At 35.3% G+C, this 15,113-nt stretch overlaps 2 protein-coding genes across 2 annotated transcripts; one reads left to right on the top strand and one right to left on the bottom strand.

Moving 5' to 3' along the window:
- Positions 1-1,439: 1,439 nt before the first annotated feature.
- LOC7480186 (putative U-box domain-containing protein 50) lies at positions 1,440-5,556 on the top strand. The gene is made up of 7 exons (XM_052454537.1): positions 1,440-1,884; positions 1,981-2,093; positions 2,412-2,791; positions 3,344-3,484; positions 3,574-4,113; positions 4,236-4,940; positions 5,051-5,556. The coding sequence occupies exons 3-7, from the start codon at positions 2,504-2,506 to the stop codon at positions 5,243-5,245; spliced, it is 1,869 nt and encodes a 622-aa protein (XP_052310497.1). The 5' UTR covers positions 1,440-1,884; positions 1,981-2,093; positions 2,412-2,503; the 3' UTR covers positions 5,246-5,556.
- LOC7495545 (nucleobase-ascorbate transporter 11) lies at positions 5,428-11,589 on the bottom strand. The gene is made up of 10 exons (XM_002310829.4): positions 10,699-11,589; positions 10,339-10,436; positions 10,064-10,234; positions 9,655-9,755; positions 9,135-9,270; positions 8,923-8,973; positions 7,192-7,479; positions 6,632-6,866; positions 6,036-6,316; positions 5,428-5,917 (listed from the first exon to the last, which is right to left on the bottom strand). Exons 1-10 carry the CDS (start codon positions 11,327-11,329, stop codon positions 5,696-5,698), a joined length of 2,214 nt encoding a protein of 737 aa, XP_002310865.3. The 5' UTR covers positions 11,330-11,589; the 3' UTR covers positions 5,428-5,695.
- Between the last annotated feature and the right edge of the window lie 3,524 nt (positions 11,590-15,113).

The following is a 15,113-nucleotide window of genomic DNA, read 5'->3' as shown; positions in this document are numbered from 1 at the left end:
TATATATCATCGATAGATAAATTATCTTCAAGACTGTGTTTGCTTTCGTGTTAAAGTATAGGTTAAATATTATTAACCCATTCACATCTAGCTTCCCTTAACTTTGTTCTGTAACTTTCACGAGATGGAGTAAAAAATCTAGATAATGTTTGGTGATTGATTAATGGGAGTTAAAATTTGTCCTTGTAAAATTTATGTTTATTATTTTTATATAAATTTTTTATTTAACAATAAGTATGTTTAAATGTTAACTTCTTCATTGAATGATTTTAAAAATATATATATTTTTATCCACCTATATAGTATATCTGATCTTAAAATTTCATAGAGAAAAAATGAACTTTTTTAACCATTAAAGTTAACCCCTTTTTTTTTCATTATTATTAGGAAATTGTTTTTTAAAAAGGTGAATTATTAAAAGCGTTTTTAATATTTGAAAAGCGCTTTTGTTTTTATTAGAAAGGTGAATTAATAAATTATGTTTGTATTACACCTGATAAAACTTAGAATTAAAATTTAATGGATCCCACCATCAGCCAAAATATTATTCTCATACTATATATTTTTAATGTTTTACATGTATTTTTAGATCGGGTCACACATCAATCGAGGTTAAGCCCCTGTTTGATATTGCGTTTCAAACGGGAGTTGAATAAATTTTAATTTTTTTTGTTTAATTTTTTTTATGTTTTCGGATTACTTTAATATGCCAATATCAAAAATTATTTTAAAAAATAAAAAAAATTGTTTTAATATATTTATGAGGTAAAAACACTTTAAAAAATAGTTGTTATTATATTCTTAAATACCCCTAAGTCTAATTTTAACTAATTTTAAGACCCACCCTTCATATCTACCTGGTATATTCAAATGAATTTAATAAATTTACTTGGGTGTTTGTCCAAATGAAGAAATTAAGGAAGCAGGCTTTCTTAAACATCACAACAACTCATCGAGGTTTAATGTCTTACCCTTTAATTTTCTTTTAATTGCTATTGAAATTTCATCCTCTAATAATTAATATTTAACCTTCAATTTTTAATTTAAAATCAAACACAACAAGCAGATTCTACTCAACCCTTGCATGCATGTCTCGCGCTCCACGGCATGATTTGAGAATTTTGGTCAAGGTACATTATTATTATTATTATACCATTTGCAAATAAACATATTATTTTAAAAAATATTATATATATATAAACATAAAATAATTTTAAAAAAAATCACAACAAGCTTACGCTTATTTATGTGATTTAAATTGTATTTAACTTGAAAATATATATATAAAAAAATAATGCCTTTTAAAGTTAAAAACCGTTTAAAACTCGGTATTGCCACGTGTACAGAGGAGCCCAATGAAGGATCCAAGGAATGAATCCAATTGAGAAAATTTCAACCCTAATAAAATAAACAAAAGAAGGTGGTGGTCCGAGAAGCCACGTTTTACTAACCTATCCAAGAAAGTCCAAAGAAGACAGTTCTAGTAATACTAAATAAGCATACAGTCCCCTCCTAAAGGTCGTTAATTTTGAAAACTTGTTAGCAAGCTTTTTGAAAATAATCCAACCCACCCTTCTTTGTTTTGATCCCTTTGCTTGCTTTTTTTAGAACAGATTTTGTGTCACTTTCTATGGTGGCGCCGCTGGACTTCAATTCTTTCTGTTAAATGCATGCTCGCTGGATTATTTATGTTCTCAAAAGCCAAGTGATTGATGGATAGTCATGTGGAGAAGGTGTGTGTTGCTCTTCGGAATGATTTACAACATGGATTCAAGACTTAGGATTGGAAACTTGGGAAATGGAAATCCAATCCAATCTCCGTAGTCTTTCTTTCTCCATGTGACCTGCAGTTTGACGTTTCCAAGGATTTTGTTTACACCCCGTGTAAGTGGACTCCACTAATTTTTTGATCATACATATATACATATATATATATATGTTTTTGGCTTTAGAAACTACCTTGGCTTAATGAATTTTCAGCTGGGAAGCCACCTGCCAGCTCTGTGAGTTATGAGAAACTGGAAGTTCTTAGGAAGTCTGAGTAAGGAAAGATAGACAAGCTGCTCTCCGAGTATATAGCTTTCCGTGGAAAGGTTTGTCTCTAAGTTGCTAGCTTCTTTGATTTTGCAATAATTTTTGTCTCCAGCTCTTCATTTAATTTGATGGTTCATAGTTAGGATTTCCCACCATGTTTGTAAACGGATAAAGGCTGGCATCTATTGAAAGTTGAAAAATCTGATGAAACCATTCATAAAGTCATAATAGATTTGATCTCCGCACACAGGATAACCAAATTAGTCATGGGACTTGCATTCATGGAGTCGTCTTCATCATGGTATATGCATAACTTTAAAGGGTTTCCAAGTATCTATACAATCCTTCTTTTATCGATTAATTTCCATTCACCGTAGGAGATCGAAGAGTGAAATTAGTGGATCGTTCCACATTCATCAGCATAAACCAAAATTTGGTGTTCCTTAAAGGAGAAAAGGAAGAAGGATTCATGGAGGATGATCAAGGAGTGATGGTTGCAAAAAAGGCCAACTTTAGAAGCTGGTTAGGAAAAATGTTTACCGACAACTCCCATGATTCTCACCAGTTACCTGCCACGTCAAAGGCCCTAGAGAATGAAAATCAGTGGGAAAATTATGCCCAAGAGATTGAAAATTATTTCGAACATTTGCTGTCTTTGAATTTAGATGAAGAAATCTGCAAGGAAGAGAATGATATTTTGCAGGCTGATTCAACGGAACCAGGTGTGGCAGAAGATGCTGTTTCTACTATGGCTATGGTAAGCAAATATCCAAGATATTTCTGCAGTATGTGGCCATAGTTCTTTGTTTGCTGTAAACAGCTATACGATATCTCACGTTCAACTAGTCCCCTACTACTCGTATTTTCCTTTTTGCTTTTGTTTGCTAGTAAATTGTACAAAATTCTCTAAAATATGTGGTCATCATGCAAGGTCCTAATGAAAAAGGTGATTATAATTAGCATAGTGTAGTAGTTGGAAATCATGTTTAATGTCCAACAAGTCCAAGTAATTGGCTAAATGATACCAACGTAATTTCTTTCTAATCCTTCTTTTGACTTTATATTACACTTTAAGAGGTCTTCTGATAGTGATGGATTAACAAATATAGAGAAGTTTGGATGCCAGTGAACCAAAGCCATTATCAAATGTAATCCCAATCCTGTCCCAGGTTGTGGGCAGAAAATGAATCCTTGAGAAGCTAACTTTTAAGGAATTTTAGTGTCCCCCCCCCCCCCCCCCACACACTTTTCATCTAAATTGATATTCCAAGCTCTTCTAACCGATGCCAAGATGTTGCGATGAATTCAGAGTGTTGCAGCAAAAATGGCATCTATGAGAAGAAGAATGGAGGGAACCCAGAAAATGATTCAAATGAAGAGGGAAGAGAGTAAAGTCAATTCAGAAAGATGTGCAAAAGCTGAACGGGCTAAATGTTTGTGCAATAGCCGGGTAATATAAGCTCTCGACTTCCTTAATATATAAGCTATTTCTTGTATGACTTTCTTCTGGGTTGCCATTAATAGGAAATCATTCTATAGGTTGAGGAACTTGAAGCGAAGATTCAAGAAGAGGTCTTGAATCGCTTAGATTTAAGTAAAAGCTTAGATGCCGAGAAAGAACAAATTCAAGAAATCAGACGTGATATTCAAGAAAGCAAGAAGAGGCTAAGCTCCCTTGTTGAGCTCCGATCAGAGGTCTATAGCAAACTCCAAACATCAACCATGGCAAGATCACATGTGGAGGTTCAGTTAGAGAAGGCAGTCATTGCAAGAGCACAAATGGTTAGAGAGATCGAGGAGTTACGGAAACAAAGAGATATTCTTCGGCGTCGAATCGAGTTCTGTAAGGAAAAGGATGCCGTGGGAACGGTGGCAAAGTTGAATGAATTATGTTGTGGTTACAGAGAGTACACTACAAAGGATATCAGATCAGCAACAGACAACTTTTCTGAGAGTCTAAGATTGAAATCCGGCGGGCATTGGACAAATGTATATCGTGGGCGTATCAATCACACGACTGTTGCAATCAAAATGCTCAGTTTCGATAATGGGTTGTCTCAAGAAGCTTTTCTAGCTAAGGTGATGTTATAGATAAGCACAAGAACTTAATTATGCCTCTTTTCATGAGGTTAATACACGACAAAGGCTTGTATTGAATTCCTCTTGTTACCTATAACCCAAATATAACTTTCGTTATGCAGGTGAAGGCACTTAACAGCATTAGACACCCGCATTTGGTTGCCATTATTGGGTCTTGCTCTGAGCCCAGGTGCATCATTTTTGAATATATGCACAATGGAAGCTTAAGGGACATCTTGTTTTCGTCCTCTCAAAGAAACCATGGAAAAAGAAACCGGGCCTTCAGGTGGAATCATAGGATCCGGGTAGCTCATGAGATATGTTCAGGCCTGAGCTTCCTCCACTTGGCTCGACCCAGACCCTTTGCTCAAGTTCACTTGACTGCATCGAATGTCCTCCTCGATCGCAATCTAGTTGCTAAGATCGGTGGGTTCAGACTAACTCAGAGTCCAGATGCAAATGAAACGCTGCCCAATATTCAGGCTTTTGGAGTTTTATTGTTCCAACTTTTGACAGGGAGAAATCGGACCGGGCTGGTCGAGGAGGCGATGGCAATGGACAAGACAGCCCTGCTTACGGTTTTAGATGAGAGGGCCGGAAAGTGGCCATTGGACTTAGCTTATGAACTTGTTGGGATAGCAACGAGGTGTTTGGAGTGCAAAGTAGATTTCAGTCTAGCAAAAACAAGGGAAGAGCTTGAAAAGATTACTAGAAAAGCTGATGATCTAGTTGCCAAAAGTGGATGTGAGGTGGTAGTTAATGGAAGTATTGATGATAGAGAAGACTCAAGCGAAGCACCAAGCATTTTCCTCTGCCCTATATTACAGGTTAGCTTCATCTCACCTTCGTGAAAAATGGCATACAAAGCTATCTCATTTTTTCTAGGTTCCACTTAACGTGCTGTAGCAACTAACATATTTGACGATAATGAGTGCAGGAGGTAATGAAAAATCCGCATGTTGCAGCGGATGGATTTTCGTATGAGTTGGAAGCCATCGAGGAATGGCTAAACACACAGCGGGATACTTCACCGATGACAAATTTAAGGCTTAAGCACAAATTCCTTACTCCGAATCACACCCTTCGTTCCCTAATTCAAGAATGGAATAGAAGGAAATCCACTGCTTCCTGACATGATACACTGTATTCATTACTATGTAATTACTCATGCTATCTGCTGATTGCACGCTTGAATAAAGCTCAACTGGAGCTTGATCGGAAAGTTCGTGACTGAGAAGACAGCGAAAGCTTAGCAAGCCACTCACTGAGAGCTAATAATGCAGCAAACGCCACATGCAAAAGCCGGAAGAAACCTTCTACCAAATAGACATATATTGTAATCTGAACACCAAGTTTCTTCCAATTACAATAGTATTACTAATTCTGTAGTGCATTCACTCTCTCAATTTTGTTCTATAAAGATCATACACTACTATGCTTTAATTGGTGTGAACCACGCATTATAACCACCCACCAATCCCCCAACTAACGGGAAGGCAATTCAACCTAGGAACTTCACAATTACTCCCACATAACCTGTACTAATATCATGCACCAAGCACATTATGCAACCAAACTAATATCATGCATGCAAACACCTAGCACAACAGAAAAATCTGGAAACTTTACTTGGCAGGGAATAATCTGCATGCAAAGATGTGTCAGTTGCCATGTCTTCAGCACGAGACCATATGTACACTCCTCTTTCTTGCCGGTTACCTGGGACGGTGTTGTCAAGCACAAATGCGACCAAGAGTGTCACAACCATGTTCAAGGACATGAGAGCGTTCATCGCAAAATCAAACTGAAATATAGAAAATGGAAGATCAACTCTTCAGCATTGGAAATAAAAAGATGAGTAGAAATGCATGAGCCAACGACAGATAAATGCTCTTACATATAGAAATGGCAAAGAGACATACTTGTTTACTGCTGGTTTGGACTGGTCCATTTGATGCTGCCGCATATGGAACAAAATAACTTGGCAGTATCAAGCTGGATTCAGGTTGATACTGCTGGAAGTACGCAGGAATTGTTAAACCAAGGAACAGTGAAACACCTACTATTGTGATGTTCCTAAAACTTGCTGTTTGGCTGTACTGCAAAGTTGAGAGACCTAGTGATACAATAAGGCCCCACATGAAGCAAAGTATTGAAGCAGCCAAGGCCTGGGGTATTGATGCAAGTATGGCACCCACTTTTCCTATTAATCAGAAGTAAACATGTCAGCAAGATAACACCCACATTATGACACTAATGAACTCATGGATTTCCTGTACAATCTTTTTTTTTTATTGTAAATTCTATTGGAAGCCCCTTCTGAAAAAGCTTTCTACTTCAAAGCCTAATTCCATATGTCCAGTGTACATCCTACTTAAACAAGTAGGTGCCAGAACTGCTCTATAGATTTCCAGACCTTGCTTATGGTTGCACTTTCGAGCATGCATCAACTAATTAACAAAAGACCATGCATGAATCACTCTCAAACATGAAGTTTTGTCTTCACAAGGATGTTTACCTATAAATGAGAACAGGATCAAGAAAGCTGCTCCAACCTCCACAACCCTTCGACTGGCCACCTTTGTTATATTGACAGTATGAACATTTTCTGTTAATGTTGTTGAACCGGTGCCACAACCCCAAATTCCAGCCAATACACTGCAGAAGCCCTCCAACGCAATTCCTCTGCTGACAATTCGTGGAGTTGGAGGCTTTGAATTAACAAGCAAAGATGTAGAGTGATAAGTTCCAACCTGGTAAACCAGTGTCACAGTCACAGTTCTTTGGTCAGTTCTCTTTTAATTAAGTCAAAATATCCTTAAAACCAAAAAATCAATTTCCCCCTATATTAGCCTTTTAACCTTTCCATGGTAGCTGCAGTAACATGCCTTTCATTATTTATTTCATTCCCTTAAGATGGAAAGACAGAAGCACCCTGCTATACTATGATCTGGTGTTCTGTGTCTGATTACTTACTGGTAAACCCAAAAATTTGTAGAATATGAAGCTTGCTGTACAAGAATTCAGATCTTTACAATTATAAAAAACGCTAATATTTGTGCATTTGTATTTACTAACCGAATCCACGGATGCAACTAGTGATACTATTATCATGATCAGGGAAGTCCTAAAATGGAAGATGGGCACACCCCACTGCAATGGGTACGGTATTCTGACCCAAGCAGCAGTTCTCCATGCATTGGAAGCATCAGTCCTGCAGTGCTGCATTGTATATGCATGCTTTCTACACGCATCCACTAAGATGTTAGAACTAGGTACATCAGGGCTACAACCTTTGTAGTTGTATGCTCCACCAGCTGTCAAGAAGAATGCATATGTCCATATCATAAGGACGCTCAAGGGGACCTGCACTGAAAAATAAATGTAAGCAATTTTAATCAAGTAATAGAAGTAAACAGATTTACCATGGCCGTACCAATGGGTTTAGCTTTAGTGAAAAAGGGGGCCCTTCGTTTCAAATCTTATCATTGATTTAGGCCCCAAGACCAATGTTGTTCTTGTAATTTCCATCCATCCCGTGCATTAACTTACTAAAAGACGGAATTGTTACATAAATAGCTTCATAACTTGGTAGCACAATATTTGCATAGTTTTAAAACCCGACCCGAGGCCTAGGTCACGGGTTTTGACCAGGACATCCAGGGTCAATTTTTTAAAAAACAAAACGATGTCGTTTTTGTTAAAAATAAATAAATAGTCAAGGGGTTGCAACTAGGTTTTTGACTGGTTCTTGCCAGGTCACCGGGTCAACCCGGGTTTTTGACTAGGTCATCCGGGTTTTTGCCTTCCCCTATTTTTTAAACCCGGCCCGGTTCCAGCCTGCCCGGCCAGCTTTAAAACTATGAATATTTGTACAAATATTGCCAACATAGCAATTGTCTAAGGAAATACTCTTAAAACATCAAAATTTAATTGGAGTGAGAGACCAAAATGCCATGTAAGCAAGAAAACCCCAAATTGTTAGTAATGTGTGTTCCATCAACTTGAAATTGGTAAAAAGATGTTGGCAAAAGAATTGATATTTTTACAATTTAGATGAATTACCTTTTTTCTCTCACAAAAAAGATATACAAAAATTTTTAGCCATTGATTTGATTTGGATGCAATAGATATGGTAAGAATCTCAATGTTATCTATTCAACTCTAACTCTTTCTCTTAAATATACAGCCATATTTAGGAGTTAGCTGGATAGGGAGTCTTGTTACCACGAGAGACTGAATTGGCCTTTACTACAAAGATAAGAAGCTACTCTGGTCTCCTTTTGTAATGGGACTGGTCTCCTTTTGTAATGGGACTTTTTAAGCTCAAATGCTCCAGAGGGAGGGTTTGAACCCGTAACCTCTTTGCAAGTACAACAAGCTCACTATCACTAGGCCAAAGGCATATAGATAAATTTTTGTCAGCGTTCAGGATATCTTTTCTTTTAACTTGAATTTAAATGAATTGATTTTCTCCCACTCATTATCTCTATTTTAAAGTATGAAAACGATATTGAGTTGGAAAAATAACATTCTAATTCATCACATAATTGAGAAAGGTAATGAACATTATATATATTGTGCAAAAACTATAAGATCTTCTTGTTTGATTTTTTTCCATGTGATAAGATGGTAGAAATAAGCACTGAGTTACCAAATTGTACAGTAAGGATCTAATTGCTACAGCCGAGAAGAGTAAAAGTGCATCAATTTTCTTTAGGGAGAAAAAGGAAAATCATTGTAAAATATAGAGGTAAAATTTCCTATTATTCTAAGAAAAAAGGCAATACAGACAGTTAAAAAACTTACCGCATATATTTGGAATATGCGATGACCAAAGATAGAAATTCCTCGGAGGTACTGAAAGAAAGTTATGAGACATACAAACGATTAAGTAAATACGATGACAAAAGATCATAGGAATTAGAGCAATGTTTTTAAAAACTAGAAATAGAATGAATGAATGCACACGAATGCCTGTTATACAAAGGACTGCTTAATCTGCAAGGGATACCACTCACTAGGGTAAATATAAGAACCAGTAGTATTAAAGGAATGCTGATTTCTACACAGCTTCCAGCTTGTGGAAAACCATAGCTAAAAAATGCCAAACCTACTGCAGCAACAGTTGGTGCAACGACAACTGGATTAATCAATCTGCAACACAATATTTGACAAGTAAGATGGCATTAGCAGCAGATTATTAAAATTCAACTTATTGTGGACAAACCCTACAATTTTAGCTTTGGCAATGCTTCACTAGAAATATTGAAAAAAGTAACAATAAATCAAATATAGCAGACTGTTAATGATGAATATGTAGATCTTCTTTCTTGTCAAAGTTGTCCATTTAGGATAAAAGAACAAAATCAGGCAGTAAACTTTCCCAATTCTGTGCTAAAACTGAGCAAAACCCACTCTATACAAAAAAAAAAAAACCAGCAAAGCATTGATGCATCAAACACATGCATTCATAATAGGATAATGGTCATATTCTTTGAACAAGGACTAGAAAGACATGGCAAGAAACTGGTCATTTACCTTAGAAGAAGAGACATGAAACCAGTGAATCCCAAGATGGTTTGGAATAGAGAACCAACAATTATAGCCCCTTGCAGTTCCCTCATAATGTGTCTAAATTTCTGCAGTTTAGCAAAAAATGTATCAAAACAGTACTTACAACAATTCAATAAAAGTAAAACACAATAACAAACCAGTCATGGATTGCAAATATCCCCAATCCTTTAAATATGAAAAGATACAGAAAGAATTATCCATACTTCCTTCACATATCTCATTCAATCAGAAGTTCATAGATTATGGGGAGGTTTCAATTCCCAAAAGTTTGTGGAAAAAATATCCTATTCTGAGAACGCAAAACGTTTACCAGGATTTTGGAATTTCAAAATTCATGACAAAGCTAGACAAGCCTTCCTCGTTATAAACTTACATGTTCCGTTAGATTCCGATATTCCCGAGCATTAATTATAACTAATGCTGGTGCTAAATATACAAATGAACTCCCTTGAACTAATGGAAGTCGGGTGCCAAAGTAGGAGTGCAGTATAGTCGTAATGCCAGAGATCAGCAACATAGTAGAAATCACTTCGGCGGTATCCCTCTGTCATCAATTACGTAAAAGAAGATATGTCAACAATAAAGCTATGCCAACTCCTGTCCTGTATTGTAGAAAACAGCATGGTATCCATGAGAAACAATGCTTACATCTGTTCCACCCATGGCTGGTACGATGATTAAGGGGATGAAAATCAGGGAGCCTGCCATTGATAAATAATGCTGCAGGCCATAATACACAAGCAGGGCTGCAGTTAAGAGAAAAAAAAGGTAACGGTTAGAGAGAAAAGAAATGATTTCCAGAAAGATAACGAGAATGAAAGACATTGGCTTTGACTACAGGGTTCAAGATTCATAAAATCCTGGGAATTTACACTGTTTACTAGTATTTTTGCTATCTATCTTCAACACTAAAACATTACTGATTAAACAAACAATATCATTTCATCATACGGAAAATAATAAAATCAAGAGTGAAGAGTAAAAGAGAAAGATGAAATTAGTAAATACCAAAACCCGGATTGTCTCTTAATCCATATCTCATTCCACTTTGTCTATTATTCCAACCTTCATTGGCAATCAGTTCCTCCCCAAATGGATAAACTTCAATGCCAACATGATCAAAATCATTTACTTCTCCTTTCTTTGGCTCATTTCCAGTTCCATTTAGCCCAACTTCATCTTTATTAGGAATAGCTCCCAAAACATCATTCCCAACTATCCTTCTCTTACTCTCATCTCTTAACCCCAAACCCCTATCGTCATTTCCAGGCCTAGATTCCGGTTCAATTTCGATACGACTGTTGAGCTGCCTGGTCCGTCCCAGAATCGGGTCGATCTCGATTTTGGGAGACGACCCACCATTTCTGTGATGGTTGTTGTTATCAACAGCTTTATTATACAACTCAGAGGCAGGAGTTGGCGTGGCCGTGTCATTGCTTGTGGTGGTTTCAGAAGAGAAAGTAGAGACGAAACCAGTTCTCTTAGCCCAAGATCTCAGCTCCCTGGGATTGTGATCAGTTCTGGGCACAAATGGATCAATCTTGTTGTTAGCATTAGCTCTTTTTACTTCTCTTTGTGACTGCGGGTCGGGCCCGGCGGGATTGGGTCGTGAGTCAGAGCTCGACGAGCCTATTGCCATTGAACTTCAATTTTAGGATTAGTTGGATAGAATGACGAAGTGGCAGTAAGCAAAGAAAGCAGCAAACTTTAAAGTAAAAGCAAAGCAAAGCAGACAGAACAGAACGGAACAGAGAGAGAGAGAGAGATGGTTATTGAGGTTAATGTCGGCTGGACTGGTGGCGTTAGTTACAGTTAACGTTAATGTTACTTCATGATTAATTTATGGAGAGAAAAGAGTGAGTTGACAGAGGACTGTCAGTCTAAACTCCGAAGTAGAGTGAGTGAGCGAGCTGTTCCATTCTTATTACAAGACGGATTGGGAGATTGATCCAAATCTAAATTCAGGTAACGCCGTCGGGTCAATTGACTCGAATAAGAAAAAAAACAGATTAAAAATCATAATTTTTTTTTTGCCCTTAACTAACCGAGATTAGTTTTTTAAATAATTTTAAGAACATATATTTACAAAAGATTAATTTTTTATATAAATATAATTTTTTTTATATATATCTATTTTTTAATATGATATAAATATATAATAGTTATAGATTTTGACAGCACGCGGAAGAGGGTGGCGTCGCTTTGACGTTTATGGTCAGGGTCAGGAAAGCCACTCGACTGGGAAAAAAAATATTATTATAAATTTATTCTTCTTTATAACTTTATTAAGTAAATAAATCAAACTAATCTCTCTCTTTTTTCTCTAACTTTTAGTGAATGGTGACAAGGATTTCTTCCGGTTGAAGATTCCATGAGTGGTCATGGTGGCTGGGGAAAATGTTGCTGGTCATGTCATCTAGAAGTGAGCTTGGATTTTTTTCAAGAGATAATTTTCATTGGTACAGTAAATTAAAATAAATAAAAAATCTCAATCTGTTTTCCATGTAAGATTTGAAAAATTACGATTGCCTCATGATAATTTTTTTTATCAAATTATACAAAATAATATATTTATCTTTTTATATAATAAATATAAATCTACATAATTTTTTCAGAATCCTTAATTCTCTTTCAAACACGATTCTTCTTAATATTTTTTTATTAACATGTATAGTAATTATTTTTAAAATATGTTAAAGTAATTTTTCTATATTAGTATATTAAAATCATTAATTTAATTTGTTTTTAAACTAAAAACATTTTTAAAACTCTCCCAAAAGAAGCATGGAAGATATTATGTGTTGATATTGTGATGTATGATATTTTTTTTAAAATATTTTTTACTTGAAAATATATTAAAATATATTTTTTAATTTTTTTATATTAACATGGAAAATTATTAAAAAATACTAGAAAACATTGATTTAATTTTTTTTCAAATTAAACATATTTTTAAAACGCAATCCTAACGTATCTAAACGAAAAAACAAGAGTGCCATATAGTGTGAATTTGGGGTTTTGATGAGCATTGCGGATGTGATGATAAAAGGATGGAAAACTTCAAGTTAATTTGTCCTATGTGATTAGCTACATTGATTAGTATCTAAGAAAACTTTCTAACTCTCCGATTAGCATTATTATGTCACTTTCATTTCAACTTTTCGTGCACTATCTATCAAATATTGGTTGAAAGCAATTAAGTTTAATTTATTTTAATAATTTGTTTACTTTTCATAACAAAAAGTTGAAATAACCAATAACTTCAAGGATGTTCTGTTTATTTTTACATTTTAAAAATGTTTTAAAAAAAATTGAATTTTTTTATTTATTTTAAATTAATATTTTTTGATGGTTTTAGATCATTTTAATATGTTGATATCAAAAATAAATTTTAAAAAATAAAAAAATATATTTTTTAATACTTTTTTAAATAAAATATTTTAAAAAATAACCGTAATTAAATTTTGAAACAGTTAGTTAACATGATTGGTTTAAACGTAATCAAAGGAGTCTTGTGAAATATCATGAATGCATCAATGTCTTATCATTATGACAAGTTGATTGATAATAAATCAAATAAAACTATTAATATCCTCAATTTATGTGTTATACAATCTAATTAACTAATTATTAGGAATAGGATTTCAAGATAATTTTTAATATAAAAAAATATAATATTATTATAAAAACATTTTATAATATTATAAGATTTTAGAAAGTCTCTAAGAAACATAGCGTGATGATAAAGGGCTTGAGATCTGCACAGCAGGTCTCGAGTTCGAGTCAGGACGTGCACCTTTTGTAAGAGCTTGGGACAACTGGGGTTTTACTCGTTCACCTGAGCCCACAGAGTATGCTTTCCGGGGGGTGGGATTTCCTCGAATTCAAAAAAAAAAAAAGATTTTAGAAAGATAATAAATATGTTTAATAAAATTGACTAGAAAATATAAGAAATAGTGTAGTTAAACATTGATTAAAAACTCGAAAAACTGCAAATTTTGTATTCTCCAAGTTTAATTGAATCATAGCATGCAAATACACTTTGTCCTTGACTACTTCCAGCTTCTTTCATGCCAAAAAAAAAAAAGACAGAAATTTATTTAGTTTAAAAGACATAAATATAAAATAAATTTATATTTAAAATAGTTTTAAAGAGAATTTTTATATTTTTAAAGTAAAAAAAATCATGGAAACATGTCTTTTCTATCTTGAACAGTAGCTTGAAGATCATGAAGGCTATACATCTTTCTTTATGCGAACCATCCTTCGTAAAAACTCTACTTGATTCGGTTTTCTTGGCACGGAGTTACAAGCACGATAGATTCGGTGGAAAGAAAGATTACCCAATCAAGGGTCAGCATCTGTTTTTTTTTCCCGTGGCTGGAGCTGAGGCATCACAAAGGCCTCTATATGGCCTGGGGAGGGGAGCTAAGGTAGTATCAGAGGTTTCTTTTGGTGCACTGCAACAGCCACGATCCTAGCCCATCCATGAGCGCTGCCATTAACGCTTTCTCATGCATAAAGTTGTCTATACATATTTGTCGAACAGGGGTAGCGGAAGAGTGGTACGTTTGTGGAAAAGCAATCTGTATACGAATTGCCACTCGGTAATTATGGCAAAGATATTGAAATTAGTTGAATTGAAAACAAATGTTGTTACATGCCCATGTTTTTCTTGATTATGCTGCGCAGAGTGCAGTTCTTAAAGACAATGTCTCAGCAGGTACGTTGTTGGCCAATGATTTCCATAGTTGATTCTATTTCAATTGTTTATCGATGAAAGAAGTGTCCTCTGCCCATGATTCATATTATAATGGAAGGGTTATAACAATTAATTCATGTGATCATCAGTGACGCATCCTGTTTTAGGAGATCAGCAAACCGAATTTGATTTATATGAGCCTGCGGTGCAGCGATCAGTGAGCCTCCGAATATTTACATTCAATATCAGATGGTTGCAGGCCATGATGACCTTTAACTTTTCGACGCGGCAGAGAATAAAGAATAATGGGGTTTGTTATAAATCATAAATAAATAAAAAATAGCTTGAACAATACCTTATGGGTTTGATTTGGAGGCATTTTTGTCCGGCTGATATTTTGCACAACATCGGTTCATAAATAACTATGCTAAGGCAATTCACATAGTAGAGATCCACAACAAAGTGATCATAGCTACCCGTATCACTTTCTTATGCTTATGTAGTTTATAAATTTTGCAATTTTTGGAATGAATTTACCAAGGATTTCAGCAAGGCAGTTAATTTCCTCTGGAAGGACCGTGAAGCAGGACAGCGTCAATACACTACCCATCACCTGCATCTTCTTTCCACCTCAAAATTGTTCAAAGGGATGTCCCTCATTCCAACTGCTTGAGAACTCGTGTCATTTACTGCCAAACTATGTGTTGTTTTTGTTTTTCTG

The sequence above is a fragment of the Populus trichocarpa genome, chromosome 7 (genome assembly GCF_000002775.5).
Source record: "Populus trichocarpa isolate Nisqually-1 chromosome 7, P.trichocarpa_v4.1, whole genome shotgun sequence".
In the NCBI taxonomy this organism is placed as follows: Eukaryota; Viridiplantae; Streptophyta; class Magnoliopsida; order Malpighiales; family Salicaceae; genus Populus; species Populus trichocarpa.
Note: the sequence above shows the minus strand (reverse complement) of the source record. Positions and strands in the feature narration are given on the sequence as shown.